General features: G+C 28.4%; 1 protein-coding gene across 4 annotated transcripts in view; it reads right to left on the bottom strand.

Moving 5' to 3' along the window:
* Nucleotides 1-27,070, bottom strand: part of LOC107438986 (neprilysin-2) — an 83,412-nt gene that overhangs the window by 18,444 nt on the left and 37,898 nt on the right. For 3 of the 4 annotated variants that reach the window (XM_043045146.3, XM_043045148.3, XM_043045147.3), the window contains 6 exons: nt 16,879-17,012; nt 9,813-9,920; nt 7,980-8,141; nt 5,909-5,992; nt 3,095-3,306; nt 739-918 (listed from right to left, as the gene is read on the bottom strand). In XM_043045146.3, the coding sequence (XP_042901080.2) occupies nt 739-918; nt 3,095-3,306; nt 5,909-5,992; nt 7,980-8,141; nt 9,813-9,920; nt 16,879-17,012 (880 nt within the window). Of the gene's footprint in view, nt 1-738; nt 919-3,094; nt 3,307-5,908; nt 5,993-7,979; nt 8,142-9,812; nt 9,921-12,521; nt 12,783-16,878; nt 17,013-27,070 lie in introns of those variants that run through there. The other variant, XM_016051420.5, reaches the window with a different exon arrangement.

The raw sequence follows: 27,070 nt of genomic DNA, 5'->3' as shown, positions 1-27,070 counted from the left end.
TTATGGTTTTTTGCAATATAATAGTAGTATTTCATTCCAAAATCATTAGAACCGCTGTTGTTTCAGGTTATTCAAGTCAACAATACATTTTGTTTTGCTGTGCAAAAACTGAAAGACTTAAAAATTCGAAATTATGAAAGTTTATAGAAAAATATATTGGGAGTATGTTGGAATAGAAAAACAAATACATTCGATAATTAGTTAAGGAATTATTTATTACTAGACTTGCAGGTGGTCTGCTCTGCAGACCGCAGAAATGCAACTATGAAATTGAAATTTACAGTGTTGAAAAGAATATATATCAAGTTTCAAAAGAAAAAAGTTTATTAATGAAATGAACTCTATGGTTTTCTGAGATTCTGATTTGTTCCATAGCTATTGCAATTTTAGGTGTTTTTTCCTCTTATATTTTCTTTCTTTCGCTTCATTTTACATTTTATATAACATGTCTTATATACTAGTGAATTGGAACTTAATAGTTGTATGCTGCACTCTGAAACTGAATCAGCATCAATATGATTCAGTTTCCTACTTTTGAAAAGAAATGAAATGTTTCTCAATTTATCGGAAACATGATATTAAATGGAGTCTTCTGAGATTTTAGGAAACATTTTTGTCGAGTCAAAATTAGTTTCTGTAATTTTTTACAGTGTATTGAAAAATTATAATTAAAAGCACTTCAAAGTAACACTGTGTAGTATACGATTGAATCGAATGAAATTCTCGAAAGTCACTTACGTTTGCTAAAGTAATCTCAAAGTTCAAGGCTTGCAGCAATTCTTTTTCAACAGTTTGTTCATTTGCTCCGAGTTTTTTGGCAGTTTTGATCATCAAATTGAAATAGGCTTCAGTGGAGGAGTCGTTTAAGCCCTTCACTAAATATGTCCTATCTGGCATCCCCAAGGAAGTTTGATCCAGCTGTAAGTAAAAAGCGTAAATATTAGATTTGTAACTTATATCATTAGTTTGTTTGTAATGTATTACAAAGTAATTGTTGAAGAATTACAACTTAAATTTTGTTTTGAATATTCTAAATAAATGTATCACGTTTTGTGCCGCATTAACTAACGTTTGTGTTGTGTATTATTCATAAATTAAGGAAATCGTGGCAAATTTTGATTAGTTATGACGTCGAACACTTGTGAATAAACATCTAATAATAAAACATCTAATAATAAAACATCTAATAATAAAACATTTAGTGTCAATTCCTTAGTAAAATATCTCAAAATTCATTTAATTAATAAATATCTGACCACGGTTGGTCTCATACGTGATAAATTTAGAAGCATAATTCATAAATTTTGAAGATAAACTACAAATTTATTTCATTGAGCAACCTATTGGTTGAACAATTCTCAATTCAGGAACTAATTATTTTGAATTTTAATCATCTAACCACAGATTTTTACAAATCATTCTGCAAAAGAGAGACTAATTCAATAACATTATTTTTTGACGCTATATTGGATTTTTGAAAATCATATTGGATTCTGACCTCGAATTCAGATTGTCTCGTTTTGAATTTGTAATTGGCGATGATTTCCACTGATTTTCCTAAGATACATAAAAATTTATTGTAGACGATATTCAACTGAAAAATTTTAAATGTATTCAAAAGCTCCTGTTTAATGTTTCGAAAATCACTCTTAGATTTCAATACAAACTTTAAAGGTTTTTTTCTTTTTAAGGATTCTGAGAGTTTTATTGAATTCTTGTTAAATTTTTTTCAAATATTTTTTTAAACTAAATCATTAACATTTTATGTGCAACAAGAAATTTTATTATGAAAAACATTTTTTTTAATAAGAACATTTTGCTTGAAATAAAAAATTGAATTCGGATACGCCATGTTAAAATAATCTGAAGTGTCCAGTTGGCTTCACTTAATAAATATAAATAACAGTCATTGATTAGAAATGCTCATAAACAATTCAAAACTTATATAATAATCTGCCATTATCTAGAGTTTATTTCATTTTATCCTCCGAAAATAAATATCTTCTTGTTGAGAAAAGAATTTTGGTCCCGTCAATTTTCTGAAAAAGCTAATACAATTGGAAAAAAAAACCTGACTTAAATTTTGTGTTCTGGATAGAATTTCTGATGTGACGTCATTTAAACTGATGCATAAAAGTTTTTAAAGACAACTGTTGACATTAATAACACTGTTTAACAGCAATGAAGTTAATAATAGTAGCACTAAAAAGTTAATCGAAAAACAAAGTAATATTTAGTTTCCTTCGATACGAAATTCCACCTTTTGAAAAGCACTAACCAGAAAAAATATTATGAATTAATTTGTCGTTTTGCGCTGTTTGCGCAAAGCAAAAACAATAGACATTGTAGATAAACAATGTGTTTCGCTCAAGGGTATTGTACCAGGTTGCCATCATCATTCATGAGTTCTTGGCAAGTCAACAAATACAATCTGACAAGTTCAATATTCGCTGAAAAAAAGTAGCGGACTATATCTTACTTCAACGGTTTAAAAATTCGATTTCGGTCATCAATTTGATTTCATTGATTTAATAGTAGAAAACTCATTAAGAATCCTAAAGGATAAACACTCCAACACAACTTTCAAGCATGTTCTGAGAGTGGGTAAAACGTTCGCATGAACGAAGAAGATTTAATAAATTTCGATTTATTAACTGAGATCATTTGCTTGTGTCAGCACTCCTGATGTTTTTTGTTTTTAGTAATATGTTTTTGATTATTAATGCGAAAGGTGTGGAAATGAGTTTTCGAGTCTAGGAGTTGACCATACAGATTACGATATGACGATAAAATTGAATTTCCAAATGTTTTGGAACAATTTTAAATGTTTGGAATTTCATAATTAAAATTTTTTTTGCTTCAACAATATTGAGTAACTTTTTTAGTTTTCTATTTGTACATTCTTGTACAAATGGAAAGCTTATTATACAAATATAAAGTATACATAAATAATTTTATTTCTGTAGAGGATTAGTACGAAGTGATTTTGACATTTCTCTATAACATATTAGACTAATTTTCAAATGGTAGCTGGGTAATGGGTTACTTTAGTGTAGATAATTAAGTAGTGAGTAGGAAAAAAATTATTGCTTACATCGATGATGTGTACTGTATTGTTCCTGTAGTCTGCTGTGACTGATAGATCGACGAGAATATCATGACTGTAACCAAGTTTCCGGAACGCAAAAAGAGTTTCCATCCAGTCAAAGTTGGACCCATCCCAATTTTCTCCCACAACCACTGGCCACCCTCCTAAAGTTTTCAGCACCTTCTGTAGTGGCTCGCTGTCAGATTTCTCGATACTCTCTGTAGTAAAACAGTAAAGAAATTTTTATTTTAAAAAAAAAAGTTTTTCAATCAATGAAAGAACAGGATGACAGTTATTGAGTTACATAAAACTACTGAGTACAAATAATGTTGCATATTTTTTTAGTAATTATATGACATATTTTTGACTTGTATGGTTTCGAGGCATCGATGCTTTTTTATTACATCATAAACCGCAGTTTTGATCTCAGTCAAGGTTTAGGGTTACGATTATTTACATAAAATTCGTTTTTTATATTTCTTCACGAGGGTTGAGATTTGCCGAAGAAGGCAGTTATGGCGATCGATATACACTGAGAAGCATAATCTGTCGATATTTTTGCAAAAAAAGTGTAGCAACAGAAGTAGGCATGCTAAAAATAGGCCAAGTTTAAATTGAAAAAACGACATTTTCTTTTTTATATAACTAAACCTGTAAAAATCGAAAAAACGAGTTAATTCACAAACTGAAATATTTCGATACATTTATTAATGTACTGCATATTGACATGACTAAGAACTGAATAATGAGAAGCGAAATATTTTATTTCCCTAAATCATGCTAAAGTAAGTTAAATTGCGGCTATGCATTTTAAATTAAAAAATGCGTCTAAATTACTACCATCAGTAAATTTTGTAGAATTGATTGATTGATTATTCCAAAACTATCCCTTTTTCTTCATAAATTTCACAAAAATGCAACTGCTAGGCTTATTTTATAAATTTTAACAATAGTTGTTAACTATTTACTTGTTTACTTGGCGAAGAAAACATTTCAGAACAAGAAACTGTGATTATAGCATTTGAAATTAATTTTTCAATATGCTTCTCCATAATATATGAGCATTTACAATGAGATACCTAAACGTGACGTCAGCGTATGTAAACATCCTTATTGGCTGTTGAAGCGTGACATTTGTTACGTTGCTGTTCAAGTATGAATTCTCTTAAGTGACACATTCTACATTCTTTCTCGAAGAAAGATTTGGTTTATTTCTTATTTAAGAAAAAGACAGACATGAAGCAATGTAAGACGTAAACTATAAGACATAGACATAGACATAAAACCATGAGATAGACCATGACCAGATCATGGCATAGATCATGTAAGACATAGACCATGTGAGACATAGACATAAATTATGCAACGAAATTCCCAGATGCAGAAAACAAAAGTAATCACGTTACAATAAAAGAGTCACGGATTACGATAAAATGTATAAAAAATAATCAATCTAGATTAAATAAAAGACAAAGAGAAAAAAAAATTATTTATTAGATTAAAGATAAAGAAAAATTATCATAGCAAATTCAGCATACAATACAGCGTTATATTTAATCAACTTCATGTCAATTAACATTTTGACTTATGTGGAGGATCTTAGCTCGACCTTAGCCAGTAATATTCAGATTATTAGCACGCTCTCATGTTTATAAACAAGCAACTGACCCTGAGATCATAGGTCAGTCAGGTGTCTATGTATCAGTAATCTAAGGAATGCTAAAAATATCTCTCTTTATCAACTCATACGTACTCAAATCTTTTCTATTCAGGTATCTCATTTTATTAACAAAGTTTAATAATTTAAGTTAAGTCAACTTCGAAGACTCTTGCTTCATTATATGAAAAATACTTTTAAACATTCGAAAAGTTACACTAAAACTGCCCTATTGAACTTTAAGTAAAATTTCAGAACTATTCATTGATTTTCAGTTTTTTTTCTTCATTTAAGGGGTAAAATATGTTCTAATCAGCAATATTTTTAAGTTTAATAATTTTTTATTAAAATAAGCTATATTTAGGTCTTTTAGCAAGACGGTATAAACAGTTTAAAATAATAACTTTGCTTAAAATTTTATAAACTTGAACTTTTAATTTTTCAAAATTCTTTTTTATTTTTTTGGCAAAGGCCTTCAAAGAACCCTTTAATATATTTTACAAATGAATCACAACAACCATCTTACTTCTCAAATGCTTTAATACAGTGCAGCTTATCAAATGGTAGCCTTAAAATAAAGATCAGAAAGGTATGCATTTATATCAGAGAACTGAATATCTGTTTAAGAAGACTGGATATCTTTTACTAAATAAGTCTAGTTTCAGTGTAAGAATCTTGTAAAAGATAAGAAATGCGAACTTTCATAATTCGATGATTTTTTTTAAGTGGGAATTTTTTTCATATCATAAATATATGCTATAAATATATATTATAAATATGTATTATAAATATATATTATAAAGAATTATTGTAATAATGTAGTAATGGACTTCAATGGTAAACTTTTGGAAAAGTTACTGGCAACCGACAAAGGGGAAGACCAAACACCAGATGCATTGATTATATGGAGAAAGATCTCAAGACCATGCGCATCAATAGATGGAGAAACTTAGCATGTGATCGAGCCAGATGGAAACGATTAGTTGGAACTGATCTGGCCTGTTAATACATGCCAGATCCGTCCCAACTAATCGTTTCCATTTGGCTGTGATACTGGTGGAATAAGAGGAAGAATGTAATAATTGTAAGTAGCACTTAATCTAGTTTTATGACATATTTCATTTGTTTACAATTGCATTGTGAAATATCCAACCTTTACTTACTTAAATTCATGCAGGAATCATACATATCTTTGATCATTTTGACTGTTTTTGGTTCTGACCCATCTGATTGCTTATCAAGCAGAACTGAAACAAAATATTTATTTTAATTGCTGTTTTAAACAAATTTAAGTAAAGCATATAAATAATTAAAAAAAATAAGCATGATGAAAAATTCTATTTCGAAATATACTACTGGTAAGCTGGCAAAAAACATATAAAGTGATCAAAACGATTGCACAATTTTGTAAGCGTTATTTTCAACCCTGCCAATGCGTAAATACGAAACGACTAGACACGAAAATACTCGACACGAAAATACGTCATAATAGATGCGTACTTTGTTGATGAAACAAAATAACAAAGCTCTTACTATATTTACCTATATTTAAAACAGAGGCGATGAAAGAATTTCTACAAAAGGACTGCCAAATCGGAGAACAATTTTTTAGGTTCACAATAAAAAAAAAAAAAAAAAGAAAAGAAATAATAAAAAAAAAGCCTATTAAATTTTTCCATTGCATTCATTGAATTATCCTATCGTCGCCCCTCCTGCTGGCACTATTTTTGAACGAAAACAAATTATCATTTGATAATAAATTATAACAATATTTAATTGTGAAATCCATTAGTATTTTCCCATTTCTTTATTTTCTCCTACATTAAAATTTTATGTCAATTAGTAACGGTCGTTATCCCATAATTTTTGTTGTAGACGAACATAATATGCAGGATAATAAAGAAAACATAATTTATTTTAAGGAGGTGAACGCTATTTTAAATATATTACAATACACCTAAATGTTAATTTATTTTATTTAAAAAGTCTACATAGGTGAATAGCTTTGTACAACATTTATGATCAATATTATTCTTTGCTGGGTGATTAAGAGCAAATACGTTTTTGGAACAGTAAAAAAGCTTTAGTGGCTGAGGATGCTACGCGAACGTGAAAGGTTAATACAGCGGCGCTAAGTTCAACAAATAAAGATATTGGGGTGATTATACTCCCATTTTTTAATGATACTCCTTCAAAAAAGCATAACCAGATTACAAAATTACGATAGCACTTTTTCTCTTGCTGAAAGAATAATTTAAAAAGTAAATGAAGAAGTTAAAAAAGAACATTACATAGCAGTTATTGCTAATGACCGCAGTATTTGGGATTTACCGCCCTTAATTTATAGTTTCTAATCCTTGTTTACAATAAATGAAAATATTTGCATCTTATAAATATCATTATTATACACACCCTTATTATTATAAGTCGTAATTTAAAATTTAAATGAATGAAAAAGCAAAAAATATTTTCACAATGTAGCACAGAGTTTAATAGATAGTTTTATTACAAAGAAAGTAACTTTTTCTTAGCCGTTGTATTTGAAAAATGATCGAAAGATTGCTAAGCGTTTAAAGCAATGTGAAAAAAGGTAGCAGTGTCGTATTGATATTTAGGACAGAAAATAATACACTCTTTGATAATATACAGTATTTAAAGTAAGAGATATTTTTTTTATTGAAATATTAGAACATAAGTTTTAAATTTTTTTTTACTTTATTAGATAATAATGACTACATACGATAATATTCACTCTAATAGCATAACATTATGATAGATATGAGGATAATAGCGTGGTATAAAGAACGCGATATATAATGAGATGGCATTCATACAATCGCTTAAGCATTACACAATTTTCGCTTAAAAAAATAAAATTTTTAGGCGATTTTTTTTACGACAGCACACAAAACAAAACTATCAATTTTACGAGGATTGTTAAACGTCTTGATTGTTGTATGTTTAGATTCACCAGAGCTATTACACTATTCTTCACGATTACGTATATAGCCTAGTAGTTAAATTATAAAGTCACAAAATACATAACAACTTCATTAAAATAATACATTTAATAATATATTTATAACTGATTTTTGATTTAATTATTTTCAAGGGAAGTATAAAACTTTTCCATATAAAAACGGCCAAAGTAGAAAATAATTTGGTACAATTTTTCTTGTCATTTTTCTCTTTAAAACTTTATTTCTGAAATAAAGGAAAAACGACCTAACAAACCTCTTAGTTTAAGATTGAGCTCATCTTGAACATCTGAGAACACAGACACAGAAGACCTGTCTTCAGCAATAGCATGTTTGTCCAGCCAACCACCGCACGCGAATTTGTAGAAGTTGTCGCAGGGATCTGCATCCTCGTTCAGGTTTTGAAGGATTTCAGCAGCTGAAATTCAGTGTTCAGATATAAGTGTTTACAATCAGTGTTTACTTTTAATAATGCATCATACTGAAAAATTAATATCACATTTTGGAAGAAAAAAAATTAGAAATTTACTGAAACATTTTGTTTTAACGGTAAGTGTGAGGTAGCGTTTTTCTGAATTAAATTATCATCTAAAATATACCCAATAAAAGATTTTAAAAGATAAGTGCTAATTTCATTTTTCTTGTCAGTAAAACAAATAAGTGATAATTACTTGATTTAATGGTATATTAATGCCCATATTAAACCACTTTTTAAACCGACTTCTTTCAAATTTTGTATTTTGCCACATTAAAATACATTCTTCAAAATGATGTAAAAATTTTTATACCTTACAATTCAAATTTTTTTGACTATTACTAAATAAAATAATAAATAATTATTAAAAATTATTTTTTGCATGAAATCTTTGGATAAGCACAATTTATAATTATGCGCAAAAAGTTTTCAATTCGTTTAAAAAATTATTGAGACATGGAGAAATATGCTAAAAATAAAATTAACATTAAGGGCTTTAAAGTTGGAACAGCTCTGCTGGCCAAATTATGGGACCATATCTCCCAGATTGCGGCAACCCCTTATGTTTCAGAGGTCAAAAACCCAAATCTTAAGAAAAAAGTGCATGCTTATTCAGAGAAAGTACGTTTTTGTGTCTTATTTCGAAACTAAAAAATCGTCTGTATTAAATAATTAGCATGTCACCCTGTCGAAACATTATGATTGAGTTCCAGCACTTGAAGATCCAATTATTAGATCAAAAGTAATTCAGGGTGTTCCCTTTCATTTTTTTGGGCACTATGGATATATGAAATAAAAGTGCGTTTAAAATATGGTCAAAGTTCAAATTCTAATATTTATTATGCAAATACTTAAACTAACATAAAAAAGTTAATTTTTTTACTCATAGTAGAAATCAAATATTCACTGCTGATGATTAAAAATACAAAGGAATATAATATTTATACCGTCAAGCAATTATCAGAAGTTGGTTTTATAAAAGTAAAAATCTAATGCTAATAAAAAAAAAATAAAAAAAATAACAAGAAAATTAATTTTGATTTATAAAAAAATAGAAAACATTTTTACCCTATATAAACTGTAAATTAATGCTATGCAATTTTTTTTTGGTAATGTTATTTTCAGAATAAGCTATTTCAAATATGCCATAAACGAGTTTAATAAATACACGTTTGATAATTTGTAATTTAAAAATTACAATTGATTACAATTGGAAAATATGAAAGTGCGATTTGGTATATTGGAACGAAGTCTTGTATAATTTTCTATAAAATTCTTTGTAAGACCTACAGCAAATTACATAAAAAGTTCTTAATACCATATTAAGATTTTAAAAGAATTCTCCTTTGATCAAAACAACTAGAAATACTCTTAAAACATATGAAAGAATCATAAATTTGGCATTTCTTTGAATCATATTTGTATATTTCATATTTATAAAATAGAATTCAGCTTATGTTAGTGTTTTGTCATAAAATGTTGAACTAATTAAATTTGAATTACTTACAACTAAAGAGAATGTGTTTCGGAAAATTGCTAAAGTCTTGAAATTTCTAAAACCCTAATAGTGTGTTCTAGAGAAGAAATTACAAAAGTTTTAAAACCTTCTTGTACCTGTTTTTACACAGCCTGGCGTTAAACAAATATTAGACATGTCTGATGAATTTTCATTTCTAACAAATCTTTCTGCATTTGAAGGAACGAAAATAGTTTCTCTTGAATCTGAAAGAAAATAATATACTTATGAAATAATATATTAACAGAAATAATTTTAAAAAAATGCAAAAGTAACTGAATGATTAAACATAACACTAAACACACTGTTAGAATTATCATTCTAAAATTATTGTAAAATAACCGACAGTAATCTGTTTATCCGATTAACCGTGAAGTTTACGGTAAACAAAATTTTGTACATGTACGGTTTTTTAACCATTTTTACAACTAGCCTGATTTTGAAACCGTAAAAAAGAAATTTAACTAGACAAAGAAGCTAGGCTTTTCTTTAGGTAATGGGCGTTGGAGAGTGCGGGGCACAAATTGGGGAGTGCAGGACTCTGAAAACCTTTCATGTGTTGAAATGAATGGAGGAAATACTGTGGTGTCAAAGCTGGAACTCAAACTCCAATCAACATATACTCTCTGTCATGAGTTATAGTCGATAGACTATAATATGTACGCAGTTGCAAAGAACTAAAAGTGGCTTCATTAGGTGTGCTTAGTTGGTGTGCTAAAAATCCGGCTGTTTAATCGTATTAAGTGAAAGCAGTTAATAAACGGATTTTGTCACAGTTTGATTACTATCTTATTAATCGTTATTTGACTGCTTCGTTTGAATACGGTAAAATAACAAATAAATTGTTATTTAACCATGTTTTCCGAGAAATTTTTAACAATGCATATAAGTTATTAATGAAATGTTCAATAATGACAAATCAACATATTGCAGCTGTAATAGAATAGTTCTTTTGAACATCAGAATTATTGATGATGTAAATAATAAGGTGAAATAAAATCTAAAAAAAAACAATATTAGTTATAAATCATTATAGTAGAAGTAGTAATTTATTTTTGTCACGCTAGAGCTGTGCAATGAACCATTGGCGTCGGTGTGAGAAACATTCCTGAGAATGAACTGACGACTTGTCATCATAATTTAGATCCTCAGCAGAGGAGTTACCTACCTCGCTTTGGTAACTCTACTATAAGCAATCGAAGCCTAGCACTTTACCGAAGAACAGTTTAGCGAGGACCGATACCCCACCCTCGATCCCTTCGCAGACTGATCACATTGGTCACCCACCCGCTTACTGACCGCAGTCAGTGATGCTTGAGTTCGTTGATCTACGGGAAACCGTGTCATACGATCAGTCTACTGCAGGACCATAAAACATTAGAAAAACGATTATCAGAAAAAGAAACCGATATGCTTATAAATTGTAGTGATATGAGTGATTTAATTATTTCTCCGATTATTCATTTTAATATGTTTTTTAAGTAAATATTATTTAAAATATAAATAAATTATAATACTAGTGATGTATCAAAGAGTTGTAAGAGCAAAGCGCGCTCAAAACATGCCAAACAAATAGATAAGGTGAAAAAAAAGAAAGAAAACCGTGTTAAACATAAAGCATTAGAAAACGATAATCTGAGAGAAAACGATACGTTTATTACTTGCGTTGACATAAAGGATAAAAGTTAATATGAGGTGAAGAGATCGGTTGAAAAAAATAGAATTGTGAGTGGATGTATTTTAATTAAGAGTTCCTTTTTAACAGTAATTTGAATAATATTTGTTATTCCAATAAAAGTCGTAACCTGGTTTTACGCGAACTTATGCAGTTCACTGGAGCAGCTTAAAAGAAACAGGTACTGTTGTTTTCAAAAGTGTTAAAACATTTATTACTTTTCATAGTTTGATAATATATTTTAACAAAACGAAGTTACGTTTTTAAAAGCACAGTATTTCAAACAGAAAAATATTCTGTTGATTGAATAGATGAATTCATTTCGCACACTAATATTAATAATTTATAATGCTTTTAATAAATCTAGGTATCGTATTTTTAATGAAAGAATAAAATGCCCTGACTAATAATGGTATATTTAAATTTAAATAGAAAAATTTATAAATTTTAGCTTCAATGACAATGTTTTTTTCCCTTCTATAACATGAATATAATTTTAAATTACTTTCCCATAAAAATCAGCATCCATGCTATCGCAGTAACACAACTTTTAGGATTTTTTTAAACTAATTCTTCTGAATTAAAAAAAATATATGTGCATTAAATATTCCTTTTAAATTTAAATATGCTTTTTTTTAAATTCTTTTAAATATACATAATGTTTTGAATGTTCTAAAAAAACGTGGTTTTAATTCTTAAATGAATCTCTGACATTTATGCCGTATTGAAGGTTGTATGATTCAGCGATTAAAAAGGGAACAAAATTCATACTTTTTTTCTATCACATTAAAAACTATATCTGCGTTAAAAGTATTCGAGAAAAAAGTAAATTTGAAACAAGATAATATTTTAACTACGGAAACAAATTAAATAAAAATAACCTATTTTATACTGTATTTACAGTTCAAACTTTTACGTCTTATAAAATTATTTTCGTATAAAAAAAGCATCAGGTCAATCTACCTGAGCCCGTAAAATACGACAAAATAAAGCATATTTACATTTCCTTCGCTTATAACAAAATATTTTAACGTTTATTAAGCGAAAGAATAAATAATGAATTCTGAATTAGCATTTAACGTACAAATTATATTAAGTCATTAGAAATAAAAAAGGTTAAACAGATACTTACGTATATTCACAGCATTAATTAAGTTTATAGAAAAAATTAAAATATATACTCGTATGAGATCATCCATGAATTTGTTAATTTGTTTCATGATTATTCTAAAAATATCAACATTAATTAAAGAAATATGAGGAAACAATTTTGTGGTTTTGACATTTGTGTAATGAGTTAAAACGGGAAAAGCTTTGTTAGCAGCGGAAGTTGTTGTAATATTATCATGGAACAGTTCTTTTATATCTCCGAATAATGTTTATCAACAATTACACGATTGGCTTGAACTCAACAAACGGAGATAAGAAACTGAGTTTCTTGTAAGTTTCACTATTATTGCTGTAAAGTTTTGTGATAAACTTATTTAGAAACACTAAATTAAATATTTTTGACCGTAATACGCCAAAAAAGTAGGGAAAAATATGATAAAAATTTAAAAGTGGAATTATGTATATTTAATAAGGTTGATTTACATATGCTTGTAATTTATACTGGAGTTTGTGTGTTACTTACGATATCACTTATTTTGATAAGATAAGGTAAAAAAATGTGCAAATGAATTAAAGGGGGTACAAAATTTAAAATGGAATTGTGAAATATTTTTTATTATTTAAAAAATTTAAAGCTATTAGTTTACTATATAATGCAAAATAATGTTGTGTTTTAATTATAACACAGGATAGGAAATTTTTTTTACTCTCATTGAACTTCAAATGTTGTGATACATTATTTCAACTTTAAAACAATTGATCTCAAAAATTATGAAAGATAAATTCATAAAATTTGGATTACGTATTATTTAAATATTTAACTTTAGTTTGTGTTTAGGAAATATAAAAATTATTTTTGATTTTGATACATAAATTGCTTAGAAAATAACAAAGAGAAATAAAAATTTTAAAGTTTGAAATTTGTTTTTTGAAATTGTTTAGATCTTTATAATAGCAAAAAATCTAATACTCATTATAAGTTTGGATAATTTTATTAAATTTCATCAAAATTAATTAAACATTTTTTTTAGATTGAAAGTATAATAGTTTCAAATATATTTTAAAACTAAAAACGGCACTTTCACAAATTTTTAAAAATTTATAAATTTTTTAAAAAGGTTTATAGAAAAATTCTGTGCAAATTTTATATAGATTTTAAAATTATACTTCCAGCACGAAAAATTTAAAATAAATATGTGTATTCATTTTAAATTTTTCGAAAATGTGTCTCTTATAAATGTCTTATAAATGTATTTAAGTACAGGTGTTTTAAAAATATGCAATTTAGTTGGATAAATTTTTTCCCATCCATTTCAAACTACAGCTAGTGAATAACAAATGCTTAAAAATACGTATTTCGACTTCATATAATTAACATTGTATTTGCTCATACAGAAAAAAATAATTAGGAAAATGAACATTAGAGATATGTATTAGGATTTCAGTATTTAAGATATTAAGACCCTACCTAACAATAAAATATTTAAAAAGAACAATAAAAAAAGTAAGATTCCAAGAGTAAAAATATTTAATAAAAAGAACAGTAGAAGAATAACAAAACAACAATTATATTTATAAAAAGAACAGTAACAAAATTAAGAACCCAGCAAGTAAAGATTACATAGATTTTCATATTTGGTACCATAAAGATTGTTGAGGCCCAAGCAGAAAATATATTTTCGATAATAAAAGAAACTAAGATCCCAACAGTAAATACAATCAAAATCAAAAGTCAAGTTATTAAGGTCTAAACAGCAAATATATATTTTAGAAAAGAACACTGAAGTTATCAAAGCGCAAACAGTTAAGATATTTAAGAAAACTTATTTAGGGGAAAAAAAAATCAAATAAATAAAAAAGAATTGGTAAGAAATCTGAGTGGAATTTTAATGTGGGCTACTAGTGTCAACCACTATAATAACTCATCGGCTTATCATGGATTAGTAGCAGATTCGAATGTAACTAATGACATTCTGATAGGGGTGACGAAGAATCAAATTCAAGGTTTTCGGGGTAAGGTGAGTGGCATTTAAAAAGGATTAGCCTTTTCTTCTTTTTTGACAGTTACAGTCGATTAGAATTAAATGTTCTATTGCAGTTCTCTCCATGGTGCATTTGTCCAGTTTTTAGGTTCCATGATAATATAGTGGACCCATATGATTTTTTTACTGCATGTGTAATAAATACGAATAATAAGTAATAAATATGAATAACATTTAATATGCATAGGTAAAATTTTAAAAGCAAAGCAACCTATTGTGAATAACATAGTTACTCATAAAAGACAATAAATATCTCAAAACACAATGTTATCAACGAATATCTATCCATAAGAGACCCAACGTCCAATATATATAAAGGATAACATTTAGTAAAATTTCAAATTAAAAAATTTTGTTTTAACACTTTTTTCTGTTTGCATATGTCTTTACAAAGTAATTGATTGCGCATTATATAACTGGATTTATCCTTTTTAGTCGGAGTTTATAAAAGAGGTAAAAATTGGTGTTTTTAAGAAAAAAAGATTTTAAGTCTGTTTTTAAGAAAAGATAAGGAATTTTATTTTAGTTAACTTTTAATCAGTATTTAGAATTATATCTTATTATTTGAGCCAAGTGGAATTCGACTCATTACTAAATGGGAAAATATTAGACTACTAGCTGAATACCCGTTCTTCGTACGGTGCTAAAAAAAAGAATTATTAATAAATCAGTATTAGTCAGCACTGCGAAATCACACACAAAGCTTAAAGACATATACCGACATGATTACTTTCGCTAAAACAATTCCAATTTGTTTTTATTTATATTATTTGTAATCCTTCTCTGTTGCTTTATGTTATCAGATTAAGTAAAACATTTCAACTCCTGATTGTCGAAAATTATCACATCAACAATTTTCTCCTATACATGTCCCCCCTTTTTGTGGACCGTTAAAACCTGTTTTCACAGAGAGGTTTTGGTTCAAACATTAGTATATTTTGCACTTATTAAAAGCACCAAACAACATAATGAAAGTAGAACCCATTATTAAAATTAATTACGCGTCATTGGCTCCAATAATAATGTGAATTTTTTCTAGATGAAGAATCATCTTTTTTCCTCTAATTTAGCTTTTTAATACAAAACTAATTTTTTCATTTCTATTTGAACTCATTATCGAAATAAATTAGGCATCAATTGGCGTCAATAACAATATAAAATTTTTTATGATTTATATGCATGAATAAATGTCTTTTCCCCATTAGTTAATGATTAAATTTTTTTTTATATTTCTGTTTATACCTATTACTTAAACTTTTTAGCTTTCTCGAGAATAATTAGTAACGACACAATCTTTTTATAAAAATTTTTGGCTGCACGATATCGGTACTTATTACTAAGGCTGAAAAAAAGTAAATGCAAGCAAATTCCAAACCTCACAACCTCTACTCGATTTAAAGCTATGAAAAAGTCATTAGATATTTGATGTATGTTTTTGAATATAAAATACAACGCATTAGGGATTAGTGAGATGTTGAGATTTCTAATTTTGGAAAGCGTATGTTTACCATTTTGCTTTTTGGAGACAGTAAGTAAATATATAATGTATTTGAGAAAAAGAGGAAATGGCTATGAAAAAAAAAACAAGAAACTAAAAATCATATAATATACTAAGACAATCATTCATTTTATAAAAGTTAAGTAAAATTACTTTTTGGAGATTTTTGTAAAGAGACTACACGATATCTTTCGTGATCACTTCTAATAGAGTAACCTATGTTTTTTCGTCTATTATTAGTAGATGGTGCAACTATATATAGTTTTCGCCATGTTTTTAGCGAGAGGACAACATTGAGATAGATTTAAACAAACTAATGGCTAAACTGAAAAAAAAGTATAATAAAAATTATCAGAATGTAATAAAATTTACCGTCTTTCTGGCTCTATAGGAACACAAAAAGTTCGGTAATTTCTACTCAAGCGCTTTAATAATGATTTTGGTAAAATTAACAATACAATACAGTTTTGTAATAGGTGATAAAATTAGGTAATTTTTATCATGATACTTCAAGGCATGGGATAAAAATAATTCATTCGGTTAAATATAATTTTCAGTTTTAAATGAGTGGTATTACAAAATGTATGGTAATAAGAGCTATGATTTTGAAAATCAGAATTTCGGATAAATTGTTTCCATATGAAAGAAAAAATTACCAAATGGTTTTAAATGCCGTATATTTTGGTTTTATGAACCATAATTGCTTTTTCTTAAATTTTTTTTTTAAACAGAAATCTCATTACCATATAGTACTGTAATTTTACCAGACTATCAAGGAAATCACCAAACTTCGTTTTATCAATCTAACAAATAAAGCATAGTTTGTTCAACATACTTACCTATATTTCTTTGGTAAAGATACCCAAATACAGCCAATGCTGCAGCCATTACTGCCAACATCAAAAGAGATGTTACAGTAAGGAAACATAGTGTCCTTTCTAATTTGGTACGACGATTCCACCATGGTGGATTTCTGAAAAAAATAAAATGTGCACTTTAGTTTTTTCAAAATAAGTTAACAAAATGGAGAAATGTTTATAAAAGAATCGCTTTATTTTTAATGAATTACTAAATTTTTAGAAATATAGAATTAAGCTTAAGTAGGCAGCTAAGCAAGTGTTTAAGTCACAGCATTATATTTCTGTAACAAATTTTTGTTTGTGTTAGGTGGGCGACTTGATTAGTCAAAGCTCGTTACTAAGATTTTTTTATCGCAAAATAACCCAGCATTTACTAACCCGATTTCAGAATTAGCGTTGAAGTTGAATTTCAGAACAATAGAATTAGTTGAATACATTTCTCGTTGGCTCGCAATTTGGAGAAATATTTTTGCAAACCGAAGGTTAAAACTTTTTATTAATATTTAAAGGTTTGAAAATTTTCACAGGTATCTTTTTTTTTTCTTTTATAAATCATTTTGACCATAGAAATAAGATAAAATGCTTAATTTTAAGTCGTTTAAACCTTTAAACAATCAATTCAAAAAGAAGCCCAGCATTATACGACATTTGTGCATAGATTAAAAGTTCTACCCATGATCGTGATATGAATATAATATTAATTTAATGAATCTTAAAGTAACCGACACCTATGAAGATTTGTTTTGTTGCGGATTACAATGTTGCAGTACAGAAGGAATCAGAAATAATAAATGAATAAAATTTCGTATTTCGCCATGTAAAATTGCATTCTTTAAAATGATGTAAAAAATAGTATAATCTTACTATTCAAAATTTTTTTCTCTATTAATAAATAAAATAATAAATCTTTACTTAATGTTTTATTTTGCATGGAATTATCATAGAACAAAAGATCTTTGTAATTATGCGTATTAATTTTTCAGTTAGTCTAAAAAGTTCGTCAGATATGGTGAAATATGCAAAGAGAAAAATTAGCATTAAGGGGTTCAAACTATGGACTGCTCACGAGACCAAGCTATTTGGGACCATGTTAACCAGATTGAGATTACCCCCTACATTTCAGGAATGAGATATCAAAATGCAATGATAAAAAAGGTACGTTTGTTCAGAAAAAGCACTTTTTTGTGTAAGAATTCGTAACTTAAGATATTGTTTGCACTGATTAATTAGCATATTTGAGGTCACACCTTTGAACAATTAAGATTGAGTCTTTGAGCGTGAAGATCCGATCAATAGATCAAAAGCTATTCAGGGAGGTCCGTTTTCAATTTTGCGCACTATACATTTCAAAATCTTGAATTTATTTTAAAACCGAAATCTAAATGAAATACAAGACAGTAAAGAATTATTTCTTTATTTTAAATTCACTTTATTTTAATCATTACCAAGGAAGATTTTGTTTACCTTTGTTTTTCATTTTCATCCAAAAATGAGGAAGTGATTGCGAACGTAGATATCACTGAATTCAAATAGCTTTTATAGCAAGGGCTCTCATAAATAATTAAATTCTAGACTTTCTATATGGTCTCAGCGTGAGAGTATTTAGCTTTCTCTATTATGTATGACTTTAAACGTGCCTTAGATTCGATAAGAGAAAATGGAGCCCTGGGGATCTTTGAACGAGATCTCGATCCTCGAAACATTCTTCCGGTTTTTGATCTTACGAGTTTCGAGTTCAATTATTACATAACGGACATTGCACTATTATCTTAAAAGGGCTAACTATTTTCATGATTCAATTGAGGTTTGAGATTTTATAGGTTAAATGATCTTTAAGTTGGTTATGTATTATCAAAATTGTGTAGGTCTCAATAAAAATAAAATGTTCCTGTTCGATAGAGTGATTTGTTCATAAATTAGTTTAATGCTGGTTTAGGGAAAAGATGCAATATTTTAACTTTCCGTTATGAAATTTTGTAAAAAGAAGGTTAAATTTAAACGTTGGCAGATCGCGACAGGGCCCAACTATGATTCAGTTAGGATCTGATCCTGTATGCAATTTTTGTACCCCCTTTACCAGAAAATGCAAATTTTTATTTCAAAACCTTTATTTACATTAAAAAATCTAGTTTTGTTCATTTACTAGACCGCATCTTATAATTATTCTTATTATTTGTCTTAACATAATTTAACTCTAACACAGTTACTTATAAAGTTCAATTTAGGGTCCCAATTGAAAACAGGACCTAGTGCTTGACTCTCACAGGCTTCTGTGCATTATTAGAATCCTGGATAGAGTTACGGGCTTTAGTAATAAAAATATCATTTGCATTTCCATAAAATAAATTTTTTTTTTCTCCTGTTGTCATGTAGATCAATGGACTATCTTTTTAACATTTCGCTTTATGGACGTGTTTTCTTCAGTGTAGTTTTGATAGCTAAATAATTGCCAAGAAGTTCGATAAAAAGAGAAAGAATTTTGATTCCTTACACTCTTTCCAAAGATCTAGTCTAGTTATATATTATCAATTTTTATCACCAGACCCCCAAAATCAGAAATAACGAATAAAGTTTTACTATAGACATAACATAACATAAAAATGAAAATGAAATTATCCAAATGAGAAAAATAGTATCACAGACAGATATTTATTATTAAGTCTCGCTGCAAGAGTTAATCATACTTTCACTTGAGTAGTTTCATATAGGCAGCTAAAGAAACAACTCGCCAAGTGTATGCGAAATGGACAGAAAGCAGTTAGTTTGACCCCTGTCTCAGACGTGGTCAAGCATTTTTTGCTGCTTATTACTGTACCAGAATGTGGTTGCAATTCTTATCATACGGGAAATGTGGTAATAAAATCATTTTACTTAATTAAAGACTAAATAAATCTTACAAGCAAATTTTCATTATATAACCTAAATTTATGCTAAAATGCTGTTACCAAACCTACATTTATAATAAAAACTTTTTAAGAAGATACAATTACAATCATTATGTGAGAGGGTTTGGTACCTCGAGCTCCAGATTTTCCAATATTTCATGGTTTCAAAATTTTTGCTTTAATAGATTAACAAACTGAACCAATATTTGCGACTAAAAATTGTCAAAAGAAACAAGGTAGTATACAAATAACTTCACAGACAAAGAGAACGCAATTTTTTCTTTAAAATAAAGTTACATTTTACACATACCTATTTTCTCAGGCATTGTTGAGAACAAAATGATTTTTTTTTTGACGAACAGATTGATATAGAGGAAGCTTGTGCTTGATTGTATTAAAAAAAGTGTTTGTTATGTACCTGAATTTTTTATTTGGCTTGCATTTTTATAAAAGAAAGCAATAAATGCTATCTATAACTGGATATCAAGGAATTTCCTCTTAATGAAATTTCCTTTATCAATAAAAAAAATCACGTTTTTTTACTCATCTCTAATAGCCAATCTGAAAATAAAAGGTTTGCATTTTTTCTTGATATCAAATATTTATTTCCTAGAACTGAAGATGCTTCACTTAAAATACGAATAAATCGAATAGCGTCTTGAAGAACTGGTAATTTCTTACAGATATTTCTCAAGAACAGGTACTTGACCTGAGATTCAGAGATATGCTTTTTACCTCCTGGTAACACCTTTGCCCCTGGCACCCAGGTACGTAATCAGAATATCGGGGTTATTTACCCCAATGCAGACATTCATCCTTCTATGAGACAGCAGAAATAGTTAAAGCAACAGAGCCTGGCCTCGAGGAAGGCATGACACCAAAAAATTCACTTTCCATCTCACGTCACACGTGATTGGTCACCCCGCCAAACAACAATGTCACGAGATTTAAGTAAGCTCACGTTTTCCACCTAAATGATTTAAATTCAAGACACTATGCTTTCTTCCCTCTCTTTATATTTCCCCCGGCTGATATCTTTTTGACATCGTCATATCGTCATAAATTACGGAACCAATGTAACGAGTTACGCATTGATATCATTTTGCAGCCTACATCTATAGAACTGCTACAGTTAACGATAAATTAATGGCATGAACTGATTTGTTCTCTTTTTGATGAATCACAGATTTCTCATAATTTTTTTTAAAATGTTTTACTGCTTTCTCCTCATGAAATTTGTCTGTGAATGAGATAGCGCAAAATGCCTTCATCAAAGAGTTTTTCCTCCTGTTATTATTATTATTTTTTTTTGGATGATAAAAATCAATCTGGATTATTGTTCACGTAAATTCTAGAAATCACTCATGAATCTACGTTTATGGAAAATTGACATTCAATTATTTCTTTTAATTGCATCAATTTATTGCTAACAGTTACAGAGACACAAAGATATGCATTATTTAGGAAGAAAATATGTCATTAAATTTTTTTATTTATTATTCTTTCAAATTCAGTAGAATATTACAAAAAAAAAAAAAATCAAAAAATTGGTTAGTAAATTTTGTTACGAAAAAATTGCTAAGAAATCTTAAAATAGTTTTACTGAATATTTTTTGGCGTTCATTTCTCGCAAACTTGTTACATTTCTTGTTTTTTAGTCAGAATTCCTATTTTGTAAATACTACGATTGCTAAAAAATGTCAATCACAAAGTTTAACGGTGACTGATGCACGTTAAATCTGTCGAGTCTCAAAGTACTCCACGTCCCCATAACAAATCAATACCTCTGGGGGTACTGATCCAGGAGTTTCCTTGTCTTCTGGATTGGTTCAAAATTACAAGGCTACGGAGTTGAACATTAGTAGTCGTAAACCCAAAATTGGGTCGACTGTTCAACGACGGATATAAAAAAAATTCACAAATTTAAAGGGAATGGTTGATTTATCACGGAGTGGCACCTCATATGTATTTTAAAAACGTACGTTTAATTCTCTGCACTAATTGTTATTCTAAAATTATATTATGTATGTTAAAGGAAAAAAAAATTTAAAACAGTGTTTAGTGTTATCAAATTTACGCCGTTACGTTACTACTTTTTACTCCAAAACATGTAAAAAGTAGACCATTATGAATAAAGTAAGATAAATTTCTTTCTTGTTTTGTAACATTGATATTTTGTTAGGTGAAAATATGGCACACGCCTAATGCACTTTATTCTTATCATTAATGTTCTTCAGTAATGTTATTCAATTTATTTCTTCGCAATTTTTCCCTGCACTTATAAGATACACTGTAAAAAATTTCGGATCAAATTCTGATTTAAAATGTCAGCACTTTGGGTGCATCATCCGTAAAATCCATTTTTACCATAAAATATGAAATCGTAAAATTTTACAGTAATATTTTTTTAATTAGAGGCATTCAATAATTTTAAGGTAAATTACTGTAAAAATTGTGGCATATGAGATTTTTTGATCCGTAATATATTTCAGCAAAAATGGACTTTTCAGTAAAAAATACCGTCTCCCTGAGTGCCTTTTGTACCGCAATTTCATGCGGAATTATTGTATCAATGAACAAGTAAGGATTTTACGGTAAAAAGTACTAGCATGCTAAGTGCGCTATTTTTCACCGTAATTTTTACAGTGTAGCCTTTACAATAGAAATTTCTTAAAGTGTAGTTCAGGAAAATGTGAATCCAGGGACTTTTTAGTAACATCATATTGTTTTATATATATAAGAAAAAAATGCTTGAATTTTTTGCTTGCACTTATGAGATAGGTCAAGTAATTTCAAATGCAGTTTCCTTAGTTTTGCAACCGGTACGTATTTATGCAAGCAATATAATCAGCGATTTATATCGATTTTCGCAAAGTTAATAAACAAGTTATTTAGTGTATATTATATTTGCTTACAAACTTTTTTTAAAACTTGGCATGAAAATGTAAACAGAACCTACAAAAATTCTTGCAAATACTTTAAGACAAACCTGTAAAATATTTTTGAGCAGTCATGTTTACACCGTAGATAAAAATACCACAGGCTTTATAATACGATTTTAGAGATGATTATGAACTTTCGGCTAAAGAACTCCAGTGTAATAACTTAAGATTTGCCGCCCTTGGCGACCTTCGAACTTGACGTGAGCTTCAGATGTTTCAGTATTTGAAAAACCTGATTCTTCGCCGATTTGGGAGTACTCAAGAATTTATTCAAATGAGGTCAATGGTATGAGTCTGTTGAAAGGTTTTGCATTTTGGCTTTAAGTGCGAGAGTGAAAACATAATATATGATGATAGGTTATGTAATTAATAAATGCTGATTTGTATTAATAGATTCACTAAAAACACTTATTTAAAAAAAAATAGAATTAGTTTTTTTCAGCATTTTGACGATTTCTTAAAAACGAAAATATGTCTTTCTTAAAATATATATGTTTGTATTGGACAAAGTAGAGAATAGTTTAAGATTATTAAATATCATCGCCATCATTAGAATCCTATTTAGATGTATAGCAATAACAATATGCATATATTAATAATATGTATTCTAATAATATGTTTTTTTAGCAATATATATATATATATATATATATATATATATATATATATATATATATATATATATATATATATATATATATATATATATATATATATATATATATATATATATATATATATATATATATATGCATACATGTATATATATAATAAAACTAGTCTACACACAGTTTATTATCATAGAATGTGCTGCAACGGGAACTTTACGAAAAATGGTGTTGCAATTAGTTATTGTGTTAATTGGGGCAAGAAAAAACAACACTATTATCTTCTCTAGTATTTTTATTTATTTATTTATGGTTGGATAATTTTTTCAAAAACTTTTTGCATAGCAGGCACTTTGTTTGAATGACTGATATTCTGAAATTGAAAGAAATCAATAAAGGAAATAATTTGAGATATCACCGTGTTATGGGTATCAATGACGTATTTTATATAAATTATACACTAATAAAAAATGGCACTAATATTTATACAAGTAAAGAAAAGTAATTATTTGCCTTTATAATGTTTTTAAAGTAAGTTAGCACAGTTTGTTTAGTATATATTTTATCTTATTTTGAAAACAACTGAGATCATGAAAATATACTTAGAAATAAATTATGAAGAACAACACATTTTATTTTATTCAATCACGACAAGTTGGAGTTTATCGGAATTGTTCACGTTTTCATAGGTGGAAAAAGTTAATGTGCGCGATATATGAGCATACTGTTTTTGGCGAGAATTCCAAATTGATATATCATTCCAATTCTTTGGTTCACTATACGGTTACTACGATTCTGATTGGTTTGATTTTGATTGGTCGTGATTCTGATTGGTTTAGATTTTATCGTTATTTTTAAATGTTCAACGGTATATATAATTTCAGAGGTCCGTTAGTTCTACGCTGGATACTGGCTGGTAAGGTTACTTTTGCTTCTGGTCAATAAGATCGAAGGTATGTGGGCAGTCTTAGAAAGGGACTGTCATCGCCTGTCCGGTACCACAGACGCCATTTTCGATTCGTATTTTGCCGAATTTATGTGGTGATGGTGGTACACAGATTCTATTCATGATAAATTTAGACAGTATCTAACTGCTATCAGAAAATTCTGTGCGCCTAAATCTGAGGATATTCAAGCTTAATGAAGAAACAAGCTGCTTTTTTTTCCTTTTCTTTCGGTGCTTACTCCATTAACTTTTGTTTCGATTCAAAATGCATTTTATTGGGTTTATTAATTTTGCTTATATTGGGTTCATTGCAATTTTATAAAGTTTTGGCCGATGTTTTGTTGAAATTTTCCAATGTTTTATTGAAATTTTCCAATGTTTTATTGAAATTTTCCAATGTTTTATTGAAATTTTCCAATGTTTTATTGAAATATCATTATGTTTTGGCCGGCATTCCTGTTACCACGGTGTTCCGCGCAAACAGGAATGGAGCCAAACATAAGTCGCTAATTTCTCCAAGGGGCACCCTCAAGTATGTTTTTACCTCATTTCTCTTCCACAATACTTAAGTAGACTCTATTCACTTTACTTCTATTATCCGTGTTTCTCTTTCATTTCGACTTTCTTTGTCTTCAACTCAATTGCTGGAATAAACTCGTCCGGTCCTCTTTGCCTTCACTTTGCACATGCCAACTCGTGACCTAAGCAACTTTACCAAAAATAGCGCTTTGTGTTCTTCTATGGGAAACATCTTATTTATTTAAAATAAATCGTATTCTTAATTATTTATTTTGTAAAAAAAGCGTTTTTAAATCATAAAAACTAATATCAACTACCTTTTTACTTGTTTTCGCCTTTTGTGTTATGCATAGTGTACGTTGAAGCAGAAAAATTCATAACAGGTAATAACCCGCTTATGCCCCTGATACTAAATATGACAGATGTTTCGGCAAATGCATCAAACTTTTTTTACAAGTTATATTATGCTTAATTGCGCTTAACATTTATAAAAAAAAGAATAAAACAATAATTAATTAAAAAAGCCTAAGGCTGGAAACTGAAAGCATTTGGAAAGAGCAGAACTCAAGAAAGCCTGAAGTCACGCTTTTTGAATTTAGTTAAAATTAGTTAAAATTAGGAGTTATTGAAGCAACAAAAGCAGCAAAACCGCAACAACCAATCGTTAAAAGTCATAGTATTTTTTTCAGTCTAAATATTTGGTGGCTAAAATATTTTGAAGAATGTTTTTGGTAGTTAAAAATTCTGAAACTATGAGAATATAGGCTCTTTATGGAAATATGCATTCTGGGTGATGCACACTTAAGGTAAAAGGAAAATTTCTTTATTCTGAAATTATTCTTGTTGTCAAATACAGGCAGGAGACATTTCTTACAGGACTAACTTGGCTGTGAGAGTAACAAGCTTGGTTCGAAAAGCGAACCGTATGTGATTGCGAGTTGGCGAACATTTAACTTCATTTAATTTTAGAGGTTGGCGTACATTAGTGAATAGAAAATGGAATGCACTAGTGTGAATAATATTTGTAACAACAATCGGTCAAATTTAACCAAGTAAACTTTAAGTTTAAACATAATTTCACAGATTTTCAGGTGTTAGAAATTGATTAATTGCTGCATTTCAAATTAATTTATTTCTATATTAAGGGATGAAGTATGTGCACAAATTCTTAAAACTTCTAAGAAGTAGCCCTATATTCTTAGAAACCAACAATTTATGAAATGAATGGAAAGTTAAAAAAAAAAAAAAACAGCTATCGGATCTATTTTAAACAAGAAACATTTGCAATTATAGAAAAATAAGTTAAAACACCACAATTGACCTTGTAAAGAGCATATCATGTTTTAATTTATTTAGAACAAAAGTACTCTTAAAAGTATAACTTATTTTACGAGCACGCTTTCATATTTGATTATTTAAGCAAACAAATTATATTATTTCGAAATACACACGTAAGTAAGCTATGAACAAAACTACTCTAGGATGACGAAATTTCATTTCATGCTGTCATGTTTATTTTATTCATTTATTTTTAATAATAAAAGCTGCAGTCTTTATTAAAGAATAAGTTGGAAAGTCAAATGACTGAATAAATAAAAAAAACTGAAAAAACTGGGATAATTCAGTTTGGTTTCATTTATCAAACTTTGCAGACAACGAACATGTCCGAAAAATTAATTGGTGTCAGGAGGGAAATGCGCAAAAAAGTTAGTAATTGTCGTTCAATTCATGTCTGAAGAATAAAATTGCCAGTTAAGTAGAGTGCACAGTCGAGTACAAAAGCTCATAGAAATAGATGCGGTGAATTATTAAGAGTGTCACAAAGAGATTAATTAATTTCGCTCTCAAGGTCAGACATTTTTTTCCGTTCAAGTTCACAATAAAAATCTCTTTGTTAGAGAAAGTGTTAAAAAAAAACAGAAAATAATTTTGCACCATTTAGTGAACTATAAAGCAGATTTCATTTACGATTTAAATCAGACTTGACGTAAAAAATATTAGGAAACTTTTTTTATGATTGTAGAAAAAGAATAACGTTTATTAAATTGATTCAGAGTCATACGATTATGAATTAGGAAACAATTGAATTAAATAATATTTTGTGCTCATAATTAATTCAAAAATAATTAAAAATTGGAAAATTTTCAAGTTCTAGAAATAAATTTACGACGTACCTTTAAATCGCTTTAATGTCATATCATGACAAAACAAATTTAAATACTTGAAAATTTTTAAATGAAAATGAAATTAATTTTTTTAATTTAAAAGTAG

The sequence above is a fragment of the Parasteatoda tepidariorum genome, chromosome 3 (genome assembly GCF_982258835.1).
Source record: "Parasteatoda tepidariorum strain Cologne lab strain chromosome 3, Ptep-v5.0, whole genome shotgun sequence".
NCBI lineage: Eukaryota > Metazoa > Arthropoda > Arachnida > Araneae > Theridiidae > Parasteatoda > Parasteatoda tepidariorum.
The sequence above is the reverse complement of the archived record's forward strand: the minus strand, read 5'-3'. Positions and strand labels throughout refer to the sequence as shown.